General features: G+C 39.9%; 1 protein-coding gene across 3 annotated transcripts in view; it reads left to right on the forward strand.

Moving 5' to 3' along the window:
• cacna2d3a (calcium channel, voltage-dependent, alpha 2/delta subunit 3a) overlaps nucleotides 1–17,159 on the forward strand; it is a 190,267-nt gene that overhangs the window by 45,444 nt on the left and 127,664 nt on the right. For all 3 annotated transcript variants that reach the window (XM_084721164.1, XM_084721162.1, XM_084721163.1), the window contains one exon: nucleotides 6,516–6,632. In XM_084721164.1, coding sequence (XP_084577290.1) covers nucleotides 6,516–6,632 — 117 coding nt within the window. The remainder of the gene's footprint in view (nucleotides 1–6,515; nucleotides 6,633–17,159) is intronic.

Below are 17,159 nucleotides of genomic sequence, written 5' to 3' on the forward strand. Positions count from 1 at the left end.
CTTTGAGCTGAAGCCCAGCCCACTTTCTAGGTTAGCAGAAATCTCCCCGGTGAAATGAGCAATACATGTCTGGTAAATCAGGCCAGTATCCAGGTGCACAAACCTGAGCCATTTCCACCCAATGTAACAATCCTCCGGGAAAAGTGAAAGGAAACGTTTCATGCTCAGCTCTGCAGGACATCAGCAGCTAGGCTAGTGGACATAAGCATGTGCTCCAGCCTGAGCAAGACAAGCTACCACCTCCAAAGCAGAAACATTCCAGGACGTGTGAAGTACTTCTCAGGTGACGAGGGCTGATCGTGTTTCATGAGCAAAATCTTGGGCTACATCAAGCACCTAATATGTGACATTAAGTGCTTCTTCTAAACAGCCACAATATTTCTGACACAGCAGAGGTCTGGGCACAGATTTGACCACATACAGCTCAGCGACCGTGGAGCTGGGAGGATATTTCTCTCTCTGGCTTGAGGACACTTCAGCAGAGCAGATACTTATTAATGCAGGGGCCTGAATTGGACTCCTCTGGTTGTCTGCTTAATCACTAATCACTGCACCACTATCCTGCTGTTAAACTTGCCATTGAAGCCTGTAGTAGAAGCTCTCCTCTCGCCTCTCCTGGGAAATGGTGGTTCTGGATGTATGTCAGTTGGCTTGCCTGTGATGATGATGTGATGTGAAGAGGATAGCTTCAGGCTAATTAGGCCTGGATCTGCTCTGGTCAGCCTGACTGAACATAGCGCTACAGACAGCCTGTGGTCAGCCCGACCCTCTTAGCCTCTGACTGACCAGACAAACGTGATCACAAACACGTAAACACTTCGTTTCAGGCAGCAGGCACTCAGTGTTTTCCTTATGCCTCAGTGATATGAGTAATGTCTGTCGGTTCTGGGCCAGTTTCATGGACAAGGATTTAGTGAAGCTGCGGACAAAAATATACTGGTTTCAATAGAAAAGAGGGAACAATTCTTAGCTTCAACTGCGTCCATGAAGTCAGCCCATTCATTTTATAATTAGCAAAGGAAGTGGGTGCCGTAGAGAAGAAGATGAAAGAGTAAAGCAGGAGATTCACAAACTAGAGAGAAGGAGACAAAGCTCTACTGAACCAGCGAGGGGAGAAAGGATGAAGAGAAAATAGTTGAAGAAAGCGGTCAAGCCAGTTCGGGTTTGAGCTGCCGCTGACCTGTCAGCTTTAACAGCCCACCACTGCCAGCCAGGAACCAGGATTGGTTTAAAATCAGGATTTTCTGTCGCGCTGACATACAGCAGTTGTCAGTCAGCCAGTGGGATTATTGCTCCGATTTTCGTACGGTTACGGTCGCTGTGATTTGGCTTCTGAGTCATCATCAGCCAGTCTCTTTGATTGGCCACAGAAGATGTTGCTTGAGGGTGCAATTAATTAGCGATGATGTTGGGTGAGGGACAAGGTTTGTTTGAGAAAATGTCAAACTTTCTTTTCTTTTCTTTCTTTCTTTCTTTCTTTCTTTCTTTCTTTCTTTCTTTCTTTCTTTCTTTCTTTCTCTTCTTGCGTCTGATCCAATCTTAACCATATGTGAAACAGAAGCATTTTTGGATGACTACACCGGGGCTTTTGAAGACAATTTTGATACTCCAAACTGTTTTGCCATCATGACATGCAAATGAATTTGGCAGCAAAGGCTCCACTTCGGCAGCCTTTCAAAGATGCACAGACTGCTCAGTGTTATGGCTGTGAACAGAGTGTTGATGCTATGATATGGAGATAAAGATGAAACAGTCATGAGTGTTTCCTTTTATGAACCTGAATTTAGTCAACCCTCACTGGCTTCGCCATTCGTGCTGCTCTTGTCTTTAAATCTCTCTCTTGAATACCCACTGGTGGAAGAACTTTTTCTCTTATTCGGAACAGGAGGTTCACCCCCTGTACTGTAACTCGGACACTAATCTCCTCAAAAAGTACCTTTATGAATCAGACCTTCTTTCCTCTAATCACCATAATTGCTCTCAAAAAAATCCCTCCTACCTTAGCTCTCTTATTTTAATTCATTTTTAAGCACTTCCCTCTCATATGATCATTCTGGCATCACAGGGATGTTGTACCTTCAGGCTCTCTGGCCTTTGCACTCTTTATAATTGGTTGGTTGTAATGATGGATGTAGTAATCAATGTATTTGACCTTAATCTATTAAACTCTTAGAAATTAAGGCTCCAAAAGGGTTCTTCCTGAAGGAACCACATGCTTCTGGATAACCACTTTTTGAAGAAAGGGTTTGTTAAGGGTTCTTTATAAGACTGAGGGTTCCATTAACAACTCCTTTCATCCCTTTTTAGAAAAAAATGTTCTTCAAGGATTTTAACAATCCTCAAAGGTTATTTGCACCATAATATAAAAGGGCTCCAGAACCCCCTGCATGAGTTCTAGATAAAAACCTTGGCGTATATAAATGTTTTAGTAGAACCCCTCTGAGTGTGTTTTGGATAAAACCCTTGGATTATAAAAATGTTCCCAGTAGTTCCCAGTGTGTTCTTCATAAAATTCTTGGAATTTATGGTTCTTAGTAGAGCCCCCTAGGTGGGCTTGTGTTGGCACCCATAGAAGGTGGAAAGGTCCTGGATAGAACTGACAGGGAGGGTTCTAGGTGGAACCACTACACCATAGACGGTGTTCAGGTTTTCAGTTTTCTTTGGGGTTTCTGGGTGGAACAAGATGGTTCTAGATATAACCCTTTATGGTGGGTTCTAGGTAGAACTGTCTGAAAGGGTTCCAAGTGGAAACTTTATAAAAGGTTCCAGCAGGGACCAAAAAGGGTTCTCCTGTGAGGAGAAGCCAAAGAATTATTTATGGTTCTTTTTGGCATTTTTATTTCTGAGTGTACCTTGTATAGTCTGAGTTGCTCTGCTAACTATTTATGTTGTAAATATTAAAGTGAATTAGAGATTTGAAGCTGATCCCTCTACTTATGCCCACCTGCATCTCTACAAATACAGATAATATTTCACACACCCCTCTGACCTCCCACTTCAGCATTATCTCTCTTTGCTCTCTCAGTTCATCCATCATCCTATTCCTCTTCACTTTTCACCCTTAACATCCCTCCAGCCTCCCTTTCTTTCTTCCTCATCCTGCCTGTCTTTGCATCTCTTGAATCTCTTTGCACCCACACAGTGTTTGCTCTCCCTATCACAGTCCCTCTTCTCTATCTCCCTCCGTCTCTCTTTTGGTTTCCTGTTATCTTTCTCTTCCCTCTCTCGTCTATTTGTCTGTCTGTCTGGCTTTGTCTTTCTCTTGGGATGGGAAGTGGAGAAAGCAATGTACCCATAATTCTAACAAGATAACAATCATTGATCAAATTCAGTGTCTCCTCTCAGTGTCCCTTTTCAAGCTTGATTGTTTTCACCCAAGGCTTTTGTTTTTTTTTGCATGATAAACTTACTTGTCTTAGTGCACTCAAAGGACCGATTATTTTGCTCACCCTCTTCAGCTCCACCTTAAAAACTCACCCCTATAAAAAGTTTTGGTATGAAAAAAAAAAATATTCCTCTCTGTTTGGCGATGTCCTGCAGTTTTTCAGATGACTGCCTAAATCCAAAAGCTGCTGCCTGAGTGAGTGTCTGATGCTGTCCCCGTTCCTCCTCCTACCGTGATCCCCCCCCCATCGCCCTGCTCCCTGCTCCTCATCGTGTGTGTTGCTGCACAGGAGCAGCTAAGAGCATGCGTCTAAGCAGGTTGGCATAACATTAGAGGGGGCATGCTATTTGATATGGCGGTAATCTTCTGTTAAATCCCCCAAGAGTGAAACACAACCGCCTTCAGCTTTGCACAGATTTCAAAAATGGTTTTCTTTTCCTCTTCTTCTTTCTTTTTTGATGTACAAGTATACCCCAATTGCTTAGACCAGCTCTGCATATATATCTGTGTGTGTGTGTGTGTGTGTGGCATGTATGGGTGTGGAATTAGCAGGACTTAATGTCACTGTCCCTGGTTAAGGCGCTGGTTAAGTTAAGCACCCTAGTATTGGTTCCTAGCAGAATAATGTGATTTAGTGAAGTGGAGATACTGAGGGCAGCGGTGTGTCATTGATGCTTAATGTGTGGTCGGTAAAACTTGAAGGTGGCTGATAATTCTCTCGGCTGAGCTGATTGGTTTCGTTTATATGTAGATTAGTTTGTGGAAGCTCCTACTGAGCAGTATTCCACGTCTGGACCACTGATAACGCATTCTTAGTCCGGTCATTATTGTATATTGTAAATATGTTTGTCTGTATCAGAGCTTCCTGAACTTTTTCAGCTCGAGACCCAAAAGAAAAAAATTAAGGTTACAAAAATACACCAGGAATTACCATAACATTTACATTCATAAACTACTGATTAGGGTTGGGTGATAACTACCAAATTGGTGTATGATGATATTATGATTTTTTTGGACGGGTGGGGGGTTGACGGTCCCGTAACAGAAAAACCAACTTGCTCACCAGCTCACCACTGTAGTCACTATTGCCTCTTACCTCCAGCTGTCTCAACTCAGCTGAGAAAACTCTCCAGTGAAGGGAGCAGGCAGATCAACTCTCACATCCCTGCCAGGGGAGCTTCCGACATAACATCCCTGTGCTGAGTTTAAAATGCCCGCACCTCATGTCTGTAACTTAGCTGTGTTAATCTTGAAATAAAGTTAGACAGCTAGCTATACTATATAATAGCGACAGGACTGAATGAAAGACACTAACAGCAGCCTGCAGAAAAGAATGTCTTTATAGTGCCTTGGGTTCACTGGTCTGTGCAGGTTTAATAAGAAATTCATAAAGAAGACATCACAATGAAATCATGATGTTATGATGGTAGAGAGCTCAGGGATGATGACTGTCAGCCACCGGCGATGGACAGTGGCATCGACCATCAGTCCAACGCTACTACTGATAAAGAATGCAACAAACCATGAATTCATGAATTGTTAATGGATGTGTTTACTTTATTATAAAAGTTCATCACAGCAATAATCAAATTTGTGTAGTGTAATATTAAGTTTCTCACCACCTGACGAAGCTAATGAATTTGCACTCTCCACTGATAAACTGGTGGGCTTTTAATTTGAAACAGATGCAGGAAGTGTTGATTTTGTAATAACAGTGTAATGCAGTCACTAACAAGCCAAATGGGAGTGGATCAAAAATTTATTTATTTTATTTTTCCATTATTTAATCAGGAAGTCCCAATTAAATTCAAAAACTCTTTTATGAGAGACCTGCCCAAGGTAGCAGCCATACAAAATCACAACATATTAAAATGCAACTAATGCAACATACAAAATTCATAGTGGCCTGTCAAGAAACACAAGCATGTCTCCATTACCATATTTTTTTATTATGCTTGTGAATTCATCAGTACGTATAAGTGTTTGTAATTTTAGATTTTTTGTATATTGTTCCATGTCCCTGATGCATAGTAGGAAAATGCACTTTTCCCCAAAACTGTCAAAACCCAGGCTACATTAAAACGAGTACAAGTGCTGTTGTCTGCGAGTGGTTAATGATGTCCAACCCACCAATTCATAAAGAATGCATTGGTGAATGAGGGACTTTGCATTTGTAAAATGAAGCTTTGTACTAAAATATTGTTGTAATGGCCCACATTTCCTATCACGCCTAGAGATGACCCGAGTAGTTTGTTAAGTTAGCTGTTTTAGTTCCAAAATGCAAATCTTACTTTCTGTTAGTGTTTGTAATGTGTCTGTTTGGAACATGGTGGTTTATGTTGGTAGCATAATTCCCATTTCTATTCTGGTTTAAAGTTGTAACCATTGGTGAGGTGTCTGTTACATTTCTTGACCCCTGCTGTGTTTTACTGTTTTGTTTAGACTTCTGATGTCCTATACTGAATGCCCCTTGTTGAAAGAAGCTTCCCGCCTCTCATTCTGTGCTGCCTGCCAGAAAATGATGTGCAACCCTTAGTTTGGGAAACTCTGCTCTATCTTGTAACTTTACCGCAGCTACTTCTGGTTACTCTGTATACATACCACTTATTTCATGTCTGTTCATCCTGGGACAGGATTTTTACTGTTAAATTCTTTTTTTTTTTTTTTTTGCCAATTTTTCTTGTGGAAGGATAAATTGTGTCATATACCACAAAGAGCCCCCTGAGACCAGCTTGTGAATGTAGCTTATAGAAATAAAAAAAAGACTTGTTTTTACTTGCTGTGGTGTAGAATCTGCTTTTAATAGCTTACTTGCCTCTAAAAAAATACCTACAAAATCTGAATGTTTTTGATGTTAAGACGTTAATCTCATGTCTGCAAGCAGTTCGAACATAGGATTACCTTCCCATTTTCCCATCATCTTGCTTTATATGAGAAAAACAATGCTGAGTATATTAGTCTAGATTGGATACTGAACATTGGCACAAACTCCCACTGGGACATACAGGTTATACACTATTACATGTATTGCAAAGGAAAACGATTTTCAGAATCAGTGTATTGGAATGAAAACACATTGTGTAGTGATTTAACTGTAACTTGATAACATGAATTTGTGCTTTTCTTTCAGAAATACAAGGAGTTTGAGCGAGCAGTGCAAGTGGAGGAGATCGATGGGCTCCGGCTGGTAAAGAGGCTGGCAGAGGACATGGAGGAGATGTTTCACAAGAAAGCCCAGGCGATGAAGGTACTTGTTTTCTACATAACTCTTCATCCATCACACAAAACCTAAACCTTCCTTTGAATTCAACAGAAATGCAAATACAAAATAACTACTATAAAGGAACAAGGAAATTAGATCTATTAAAACAATTATGTTTATATACAAGCTACTGTAGCACATAAATAATGACAAAATAGACATAATTAGATACACACACAGATAGAAGTGATTTTCAGTTGTACTGGCCCGTCTATTACTAAAAGTAAAAGTGAAGTATTTATTTCTGATCACTCTCACCGACCCGATTGGATGTCTGAAGAGGTGCTGTAGTGTCATATTGCCTCAGTGAAACCAAACACATCTTGCGTTTGCTGTGTGCATGTGTGAGAGAGACATGTGAAGGAGCGGGTGCTGTGGGTGAGGTGACAGACACATAGAGGCTGTGATCCACCCATCAGTGTCGCTGCCACTTTATTGATCTGCTCAGACCAAACATCAGTATGTACTGGAAGAAGGACAAAGCTCTGTAGACAAGAACTAAAATTATTAATGGGTTAAATTTATGAATTTATCATTTGTTTTGTTCAAATTTTGCATGAATGTCTCTGCATATGGGGCATCTTTTGTCTTAATAAGTGGACTGGATAGAATGTCTTTACTATGCTGAGAAGCAGTGTTTCTCAAAACTTTTTACATCACGCATCACCTCAGAAAATACTGAGATCTCCAAGTACCACCTTACTATTTTTCTTCGTTTGGTGGTAGCAGGTTTCGTGGACTCTTCTGTGGCACTACTTGAATTGTCATTAGTAGTTGTTTTTGGTTCACTTGTCATCCACTTTATTTTCAACATGGCTGCTGGAAATATTGTCCTCCTGATCTGCACTCCTCTTCATAATAATTCTCATTTGGAGCTACAATTGCAGTGTTTTTGAAGTATTAATTTTCTTTCTCTTCATTTTGCCTCCGCTCAGTGTCTGTCCATGGTAACTACCTGTTGGCTGACGTATATCCATGCTACATGCATGTTTGAACTTATGTAGCAGGCTTATATTGAAACATTAAAGAGATCTGAGATTTTATGTATTCGCATTCCAGGTTTTGTAGTATTTTGATAGTATTATACGTTTTTAAATTAATTTATTTTACTTTTGAAAAATATTTCTGACATTTTTTTCACTACCACTAGAGGGAACTCACATACGGTGTTTTAGGTACTTAATACATTTAAGATGAAAATTTTGTTACTTATTTTTTCTTACTTTTTAACTCCTGTGCATTTATTTTGCAGCTATGGTCCATACCTTGGACTTTGAAATATTAAGCAAATCATATGATCTGCTCATTAGGGTCCAGTGTGTAAGATTTTGGGGATCTATTGGCAGAACATGGTAGTAATGGGATCTAATATCCATAAGTATGTTTTCTTTAGTGTCGAATTAGCTGAAAATAAGAATTGTTGTGTTTTTGTGACTTCAGAATGAATCGTTTATTTCTTATTTCTTCCCAGGAGGACACCATGTTTCTACAATAGCCCCAAATGAACAAGCAGTAACTCAAGAAAGGCCCTTTTACACTTTTCACATGTTTTGTGGCCACTGTGGTTTATCCTACACCTTTGGAAGGGGAGGGTGAGGCAAGTTGGTCGTAATCTGCAAGTTCATTGCTAGCTACCACTAAATCCTACACACTGGTTCTTTAAGTATTTTAGGTATTTAATACTTTGTCTTGATACATTTTAAGTGGAAATATACTTTTTACTCTATTATTACTACTACTACTATTTCACTATTCCAGTACTGTTATTTATTTTGATACCTTGCACATTTATCAGACTGATCAGATAAACACATGATCTACTCATTAAATATGCATTTTTATATTTAAATTAAGTAACACTTTAACACTGTATTTTAGACTGAGCCATTCATATCTTGAGAAGATCCAGGTCCCCCTCCAGTCTTTCTACAGTTGCCCAGAATGGACAAACCAAACACTGGCTCTAGATAGGGTCTGTCATGTTTCGTGGCCACCATAGGTTCTCTCACACTCTTGGAAGGGGAGGATGAGATGACACATTTGCAGTCTGCAAGTTTACCGCTAGATGTCACTAAATCCTAAATACATTTTGCATTAATACTTGTGTACTTTCGCTTAAAGTCGTGAAAGCAGACTATTTTTTCTTAAATAAAAGATCTGAATGCTTCATTCACCACTGTTGTAGGTACATCTGTGCCTTTACAGTTTGAACGCACTTGCCCATATCTGTGTGTGAGCATGTCTGTATGTCTGTGGATATGTGTGCCTGTGTGTCCCTGTGTGTGTGTGTTGTCAGTGTTGTAACAGGTGCAGTTCAGGATGTGTCCACGGTGCACTGCCTCTCTGGCTGCAGCTCTAGCTCCAGGTGATAGATCCTATCAGGACAACATGGTGCTGTTAACAGAAATTGGATTTCTCTCTGAGAGTCTGGTCCAAGGATACAAGCTGAAAGGAGTGCGAGGGAGGGAGAGAGAGGGGCACAGATAGTGACAAACCATTTCCATGCTTTAGCTTTGCTTGTGCCTGTGTTATTATTCTTATGTATGATACCTTTGCCTGCTCAGATTGCGTGACCATGCCTGTTTCACACTGTTACATCCACTTTGGAAGTGTTCACATCTCCACTCGTCCACATGCTCGACAGTCTTCACTGAGCACATCGAAAAGATGAAGTATTTCATGCTAATATGAGTCATCTGGCATTTTAAAAATATGACTCCTAGTCTTATACAATGATTTCTGGCATGAAAGCAACGTTCTAATTGAATATTGTTACTGGTTATGTTCTTAACTCCTTTAATAGAAAATGGAGGACTTAATCTGTTTTCTAATAATAATGAACATTGTTCTTGGATTAAACCACAGCTGCACCCTTTCCAAACCAGCATTAACTGCATTTAATTTATGTAACTCCTTTTTTAATTATAGCAGTTTGATAAACTTACATGTTGACAAGAGTCATTTTTATTGAGTTGTGAGATTAGACGTATGTAATCTGTGTGCGCCATCTCCTTGAGAGTGCATTAAACCCCTGGAGATACGAGGACTCTGTTAGCTAATAGCTTCTCTTAAGCGGCCTGCCCAGATGCTTGATGCCTGATAATTTTACATCTCAGGGGACTGTGTGTGCCAGTGTGCGATGGGCACAAATACATCAAAAAATATGTTGTTACAGATTGCAAATGCTTCTTAATCAAATGGATTTAATTAAAATACACGTATTTGTAATTTGGAAATACAAAAATATAGCCTAGTCCATACAAACTGATAATTTATGAGATTTGTGGCATTCAAAATTGAACCAAAATTATCAACAGCATGTGAAGAAATAACAGTTCTGACATTATGTCCAAGATGTGGAAGCTGAATCATGACCACCGTCCCCCTCCTCTCTTGTTTCACACTTCTTCTGTCCTTGCCTGAACCTGCCGCAGCAAAACACCTCCTGTGTTCCCTGACATCAGACTGGCCTCTGTTGGTCTCGGAGGATGTGCTCAGTCCTGTCCTGGTCAAGTTCACCGGGAGGCTGCTGAGTCTACTTGGTAACAATAACTACAGTTAGTGGCAGTAAGTGGTTACTCTGACAATGTGCTGCCCCTTATTTGTTTGGAATATAAATGTTCTAGAAACTCTTACATGTTGCACCTTTAACCTCCCAACGTTGAAAAGATGAGCTCTGCTGATTTACCTCATAGATCTGAAGTGACCAAGCAGGATATTTTAAAGGTGGAAGGCTGCACATTCAGGAGTGCATGCTGGGTAGTTTATCTTCAAGGAAATTTGCAACAAACACCAAAGCAGCTTCTTTCCTTGAGGAACACGAATGAAATATGATAATTTACAATGAACGCATTACTTGACTTGACAGGACAAGTCACATAATTCGCTTGCATTTAGCCAAGGGCTCACTGTTATATAGTTCTTTTTTCATCAATCTAAACCTAGTTAATGAATGAAATAACACAATAAATAATGAATTTTAGGCATTTAAAAAACACAAATACAAGCTGTTAAAGTATATTGTTACAAATTACATCTTTTTTTCAGGCCAGCAAAATACAGATTACACAACAATTTAAAGTAATTAAATCTGTTTTAAGTACATTTAATTGAAATATGTATACATATATCGAGGCAGACCAACTCTGTATCATTCGCTACCACTTTTTGTTGACAGTTCCAACAAAAATGCAAAGGCTCTCATTTTTAAGCCAATACCTTCATGCTAACTTCCCCATATTGGTGAAAATGATGATTTAAAAATTTTATTAAGTTGGTCTCATGTAGGACATCCATTTCCATCCACAATGTCAAACATGCCCTCTACACTGGACAGGAATAACACACATCTTTTTATTGGATTTTATCATTTCTTCTATTTTCTATTAATATTTTTTTTATTTAAATTCTGTATTTTGTGACCCACCTGTTGGTACCTGTCCACTGATGACATTGGAAAATTCTTTTTCTTCATCATTCTTTTCTTTTCTGTCATCAATAAACAGCTAGGAGAGAGAAATGTGCACAGAAAGATTGCACAGTGTGAAACTGCAAATTGTGATTTTGTCACTTAAGCACACTTTGCCCATTGTGCATACCTCGCATGTTCTTCAGCTTTTGCCACCTCAGAAACATCCAGAGAAAATCCTGACGTGGAGTAAAAGTTACTGGGATTGATGAGAGGTTGAGACGTGCCACTGGTCACTGAACTGATGGAATTGTGCTTTAGCAAAAGACTGATGAAAGTCATGGGAAGAGCAGACAGAATAAATGTCATAGGACAAAAAAATGTGAGGAAAGTGGAGGAGTGACAAAAAGGCCTCACGCTTATATCCATGGAGAATTTAACCCTCGTCAGCTGCCATCATGATTCCTCTTCACCTCCACCTTTCTCATTTTCAGAGCTGACAGTTGGCCTTGTGATGAATTGTTAGTCTCCAACATACAATGGAAGTGTCCACGAGTCTCTTTTCCCTCTTCTTCTCCATCTTTCTCCAATTTCTCTCTGCCTTTCATTACCCAAACTCTCATCTGTCTGGCCCAGTGTGCAGTCCTGCCGCTGCCCTTAAGCATCCCTCGCTCCTTTGTCTGTCTCTCCCCTCTCTACTCCGCCTCTTCCCATCTCTCTGCTTTTTGCTAAAGTATATGTGGCGCTTCAGCGATTCAATTTCCGTGCCGGTGCTCTCCCCTGTCCGTCAGCGTGGTTTTATCTAACTGTCTCCACGTCGATTCCCCCTCTTTATCGCTTGCCACCACCTGCTGAGAGACAGCAGCTCTGCTGCTTTAAAAGGGTGCACCTGTAAATATGTGTGTACGCTGGTTGATGTCATTCTTTTTTAGTGCATTTAGGTGAGAGAAGGTTTGTGTGTTAAGATAATGGGTTTAATTTGGAGAGAGGAAGATGATATATTGTGGAAACTGTGTTTGTAAGCCAAATTCATAGTATTGAATGGATAATTCTGTAATATGTTAATTGTAATAAATCATTAGATCATTGTGATATTTCATCAGAGGTTAAGGAAACATGCTAAGTTGAAATATTTGCTACTACAGCCGTAGTGTCCTCCTTTTAAATGTCTCTTCTGGTCTGTAACTTGTGATTGTTTGCCCATTCCATGTTAATTAGACTTCAAATTAATGCCGAATGAGTAGGCGTCTGATTATGCGTCATAAAAAACCATTAATAATCTATTAGAGGGAGTAGATGTTTATAACGGTTACATGAGCAATATGCTAATGGAGTCTGGCAGGCAGGAAGGCAGACAGTCACTGAACTCCAACTGCAGAGTGTGTATTTTTAGAGCAGTGGGCTTTTGTTTTCAGGATAACAGGCTTTACATTGACAGACAATTGACAGTTATAAACAGCTTACAGTGTACACTTGCTGTGACTTGTTATTGTCAAATTACAATGTTGTGCTTGTCTTGTGCTCCTGTTGTGTTCCTGCAGCCTACCTGAGCTTCTCTGAGTCTGTGACAAAGGAGGTGGAGGAAACAACTCACTTCAACCGTCGATCATTTATTAAATAGTGATTAAATTGTGATTCAACTCACTATTTGCACTGCAGTGCTCATTTTTGAATGCAATTTTTTTTTTTACATATTGCTCCTTAAGCTTCCTGCAGGTTTTGGGTGTGGAACTGTGTGTGTTTAATAGAGAAATAGCATTTAGAATTGGTGTTTGATTGCGTTCATGTTTCTGTCCTCTGTCTCTTACCGTCTCCACATTACTGTGGCAGGCACAGCCTCCGCTCTGTCTGACAGAAAATGAAACTTTGGGCAACAGCAGTTGTGTCTTTTAGTTGCTTCAGCCAATTTAATTGCAACTCCGCTATTATAGATAAGATAAAAATGGCAATCAAACAATATTTCAAAGTAAACATGCACTTGTGAAGGACATTGTTTTTGTGTGTGTCCTTGTTTGTAGCTTGTGTGTGTGTGTGTGTGTGTGTGTGTGCGTGTGCGTGTTTGTGTACTAAATTCACAGGCACGTATGTGTATTTGTGTGTTTATTCCTGGGCTCAGCCAGCATATTAGCTCGCCATTGTTACTTTTTAATTGCTATTACCTTCATCAGTTCCTGAGTTGGTGGGATATTATCACTGTCTAGCAGACAGCAGCTCCTCTCCTCTCGTCTCCCCTTTCTATCTCCTCTGAAAAAAAAAAACACTTGTCTGCTGGCTGGAAATGGTGGCGACAGCAGACGGTTAAAGAAACAGTGAACATGTTGTTATCAAAGTTGAAAGGCGTGGAGCTATTGTAATGCCCTCTTTGAAGTCAAGCACGGCTGTGTTTCATGTGACAAATGCACTTCAAAGCAGAGTGGATGCCTTGCTGCTAGGGCTGTTTCTCCTGTAATGGCATTCGGTCTCTGCATGCTCTGTACCTGCTGATATCATTTACCTGTGGCAGCTACGCCTCTGTAGTCCTCAACATGATTACCAGTGTAGAGCAGGGGAAGTCTGCATGGGTGTATGTTAAAAATAAAAGGCACACACAGGACTTTAAATGAAATTTCTCTGCCAGCGAAAAACCTCCTATGAACTTTAATTTTCATTTGCTGACATTGCACAGTGAATTTTAAACAGAAATTCAGAATTGCGACAATGTGCTGCAAATGGTCCTCTGCAGGAAATGATTTGAATTAAGAACATTTGAAGAGTAATTCTGTTTATTACAACTTAGGTCTTATTTTCATGGTTTTTGGCTGTAATTTCTGTCGGTAATGATAATATTGCAATTTAATTGCTGAGCGCATGACAACAATGCTAAAAAGAAGTCTGACAGAGCAAGAGGTACCTGCAATCAGACAATCAAACCCTCAAGATTATTTGGAACAAAGAGAGAGAAATGTGGATAGAATGAAGATGAATCGGTTCTTTTTACACCAAGAACTCATCACAGTTTAAAGACTAACCTTCAGTTTCAGTCCACCATGCTTGCCAATTTTCCACATTTTGGGTGTGCTCAATTTTGATTTCACCTCCGGTGTCTCACCTCCAATTATGGACCGAACTACAAAAAAAGGACCCAAGTTTTCATCCAAATGTAATGCAAAACTCATATAAAGTTCCAGAAGATCAGTGAAAATGAAATTGTGAGGAAAATGTCAGTTTCTGTGCATTTCCATCCACTGCTGTTATGTGAATAGTTTTAGATGGACTTTAACAGTGGTGCTAATTCTCTAATTGGCTGGCAAGAAACTGAAGTCCATGTTTCATGCATCATGATTTATTCCCTAAGTGTGACTCTTCCTTCTCCTTCTCTCTGGTTGTCTTTTCATTGCACTTTGTTTTTTTTATTGTTACATCACACCTCAGTCAAGCCTTAAAACTTTTGCAATATTTCAACTTTTTATTTTCAAGAGAAGAGAAAGCTCTCGTACACTGTCCTTTACTTGCAATAAACTTTATTAAAGATACAATAAAGTTTATTACAAGTAAAGGACAGTGTGCTGGAGGTCTCTCTTGTCTTGCCCATGGATTTATCTCCTATACACTTGCCTACAAGAAACTGAAGGTGTGCATGTGCATTTCATTCTGTTTCTGACTTTTTGTTTTTTAAATTTCTGACCCTTTACTCAAGTTTTAAATGTGCATAGAATGTGTGGATAGAAACACACAGATGTCATTTCAGTCCAAAACAAGTGAATGAAATAAAGGTAAATGTTTATTTAACGTTATAATTAATCTTGACAGAAAGTCTTTGGTGTTTAGTGCAGACTCAACGGGGAGATTTTGTAATTGAGGGCCGTCTGCCCTGAGCAGCAGCAAGATAAATCCCCTCATAGAGTCCATACACTTGTGGTGGTGGTAGCAGATGACTCTGCCGGGACTGATAGCCTGATGAAATTATGAAGCTGATGAATCTGCAAAGACTGGACAGTGACGGGGAGGTGGAGGAGTGTGCATGCCAGCAGCATGAACAGCTAAAGGTAGAGAGACAAACATATTTAAAAAGACAGCAGTAAGACAGACTAACAGTTAAGGTCTGTCACTGTGGTATTGGAAAGAAGTGATCAGCTGATGGATCAATTGACAGCCCCAGACAATGATAGTAGCGAATTTATGATTGAGCATGCATGAGAGTAGTAACAGGCAGGGTGGTAAGAAGAATAAACTACAGGCCCAAACATACAAATGTCTTCCATACTAAACTTTCGCTATAGCTTTATTTGTCAACAGTTTTGTCTCCCCTAAAAAAGAGAAAAAAGGAGCAACAAATTTGTTGATTAGTCATCACGGTCATATAATTTATGCTAGCTGAACTCTAGACATTTCCCATTTTTTTTGGTGTATAGTTTTGTTCGGGGTTATAATGGTGCCACCCATTCCCGCAGTCTCGCCCTGCCCTTACCTCCTGTCTGCCCTCCTCACTGATATACCACACAGTCATGCTGAGCTCACAGCTCTGCTCTCCTCATTTCCCTCATTTCGTTAGCTGTCCTCAGTCTCAGATCATTGCCACGTCTGTCTGTCTGGCTGTCAGTCCATGTGTGTGTGTGTGTGTGTGTGTGTGTCTGTGTCTGTGAGTGTGTGAATGTCTGCTAAGAGTGATGGCTACTAATGACAAGGCAGAGCCAGCCAGTAGATGTCAGGGCAGCAGCAGTCTCTTCCTTGTCCTTTTCTCTGGTTGTTTTTCTGTCACCAAGAAATCAAAGAGATGGAATTGTTTCCTTGAGTGATGAAATGGGGATGTAGGCAGCAGGGATGGGAAAGGTAAATGTCAAGAAAAAAAGATTAGTCAGAAGTTCACTTTCAGTGAAATTAAAGTGAAGAAAGTGTGAAGAAAAAGACAATACGAGGCAGAGCAGAGAGGGATGGCAGGGCTGGGTTAAGCACTTCATATTCCCTTCATATTCCCTTTCAGTCAGCAGAACTGCTGAGAACTTGTCAAGTATTGATTATTGGGACTTGATGTCTCAAAACTCTCCTCCCTCTATCTTTTACTTTCCCTTGGTGTCTCTCCACCATGCTCTGTCTACTTGGCTTGTGCCCAATCTAAATGTGCAAAACAGAGGAAGCAAAGTGTCACAGAGCACTTTTCCATTTTGTTGATGCTGCAACTCTTCCCTGGTTGGTTTGACAATATTAATTGCTGTCCCCAGTGCTATTGATGGGCTGACCCAAGCCAATCCCGCTCAGTCCAGCTCAGATCTCGATGGATCAGGCCTCTGGCAGGACCAAGACCCGTAGGACCTGCCCTTATGTGGTAGGCCAAAGCTTAGTTAGCATTTACTCTTACGAACAAGGAAACGTGAAGTTATTCAATTGCTTTAGTTTACCACAGTACATCCAGAAATTCCAGAAATTTACTTCGGTTTTAGCCATTAGCACAGATTTGGGATGGGACTCTCCAGATATCAGACATAAATGTAAAATGCCTTAGCTTTCGAATAGACTTGTGAAGATGTTTGATCAGAGACTCACTAAAAAGATATCTGATTGGGACATTTTGCATGGTTATCACTGGCCCAATGAGTTGAAATCCTTATTTTATTTGAACTACTTATCATTCATTTTCCAGGTGTGACATTCTGGAGATAAGGAGACAATTTAAACAAAGACAAAAACCGCTATGTGCACAGTTAAGTTCGGAAACCGTACCATTAGCCGTGGAAACTGGCACATTTAATGCCACTCCAGAGGAGGACAGACTTTGTTTTGTGATGTTAATGACGTTCATTTTATTTGTTTTGCTGTTCTGTCTATGTTTACTAGGATGTCCATTTATGATGATTTCTTGTGACTGGATGATTTTGAAAAAACTTGCTTTTAGAAGGGAGCCTTTTTTGTAGTAGACCTTTTTTTTTAACCAAGCTTGGAAGAGAAGGCAAAATACTTTTAAATTAATTTTGTAATGAAATGTTTTCTCACAGAAACTGCACTTGTAAACCTATGAGGGTTGTGCAGTTTGTGTGCGTTACAAAAAAAGAAATCAAATACACCCCAAGCAAACACAAATAGTGTGTATACTTTATTTGTCCCACATATAGACATTTTAAAGGTACAAA

This window comes from Lutjanus erythropterus, chromosome 6 (assembly GCF_056507025.1).
Source record: "Lutjanus erythropterus isolate fLutEry1 chromosome 6, fLutEry1.hap2, whole genome shotgun sequence".
Lineage (NCBI taxonomy): Eukaryota > Metazoa > Chordata > Actinopteri > Lutjaniformes > Lutjanidae > Lutjanus > Lutjanus erythropterus.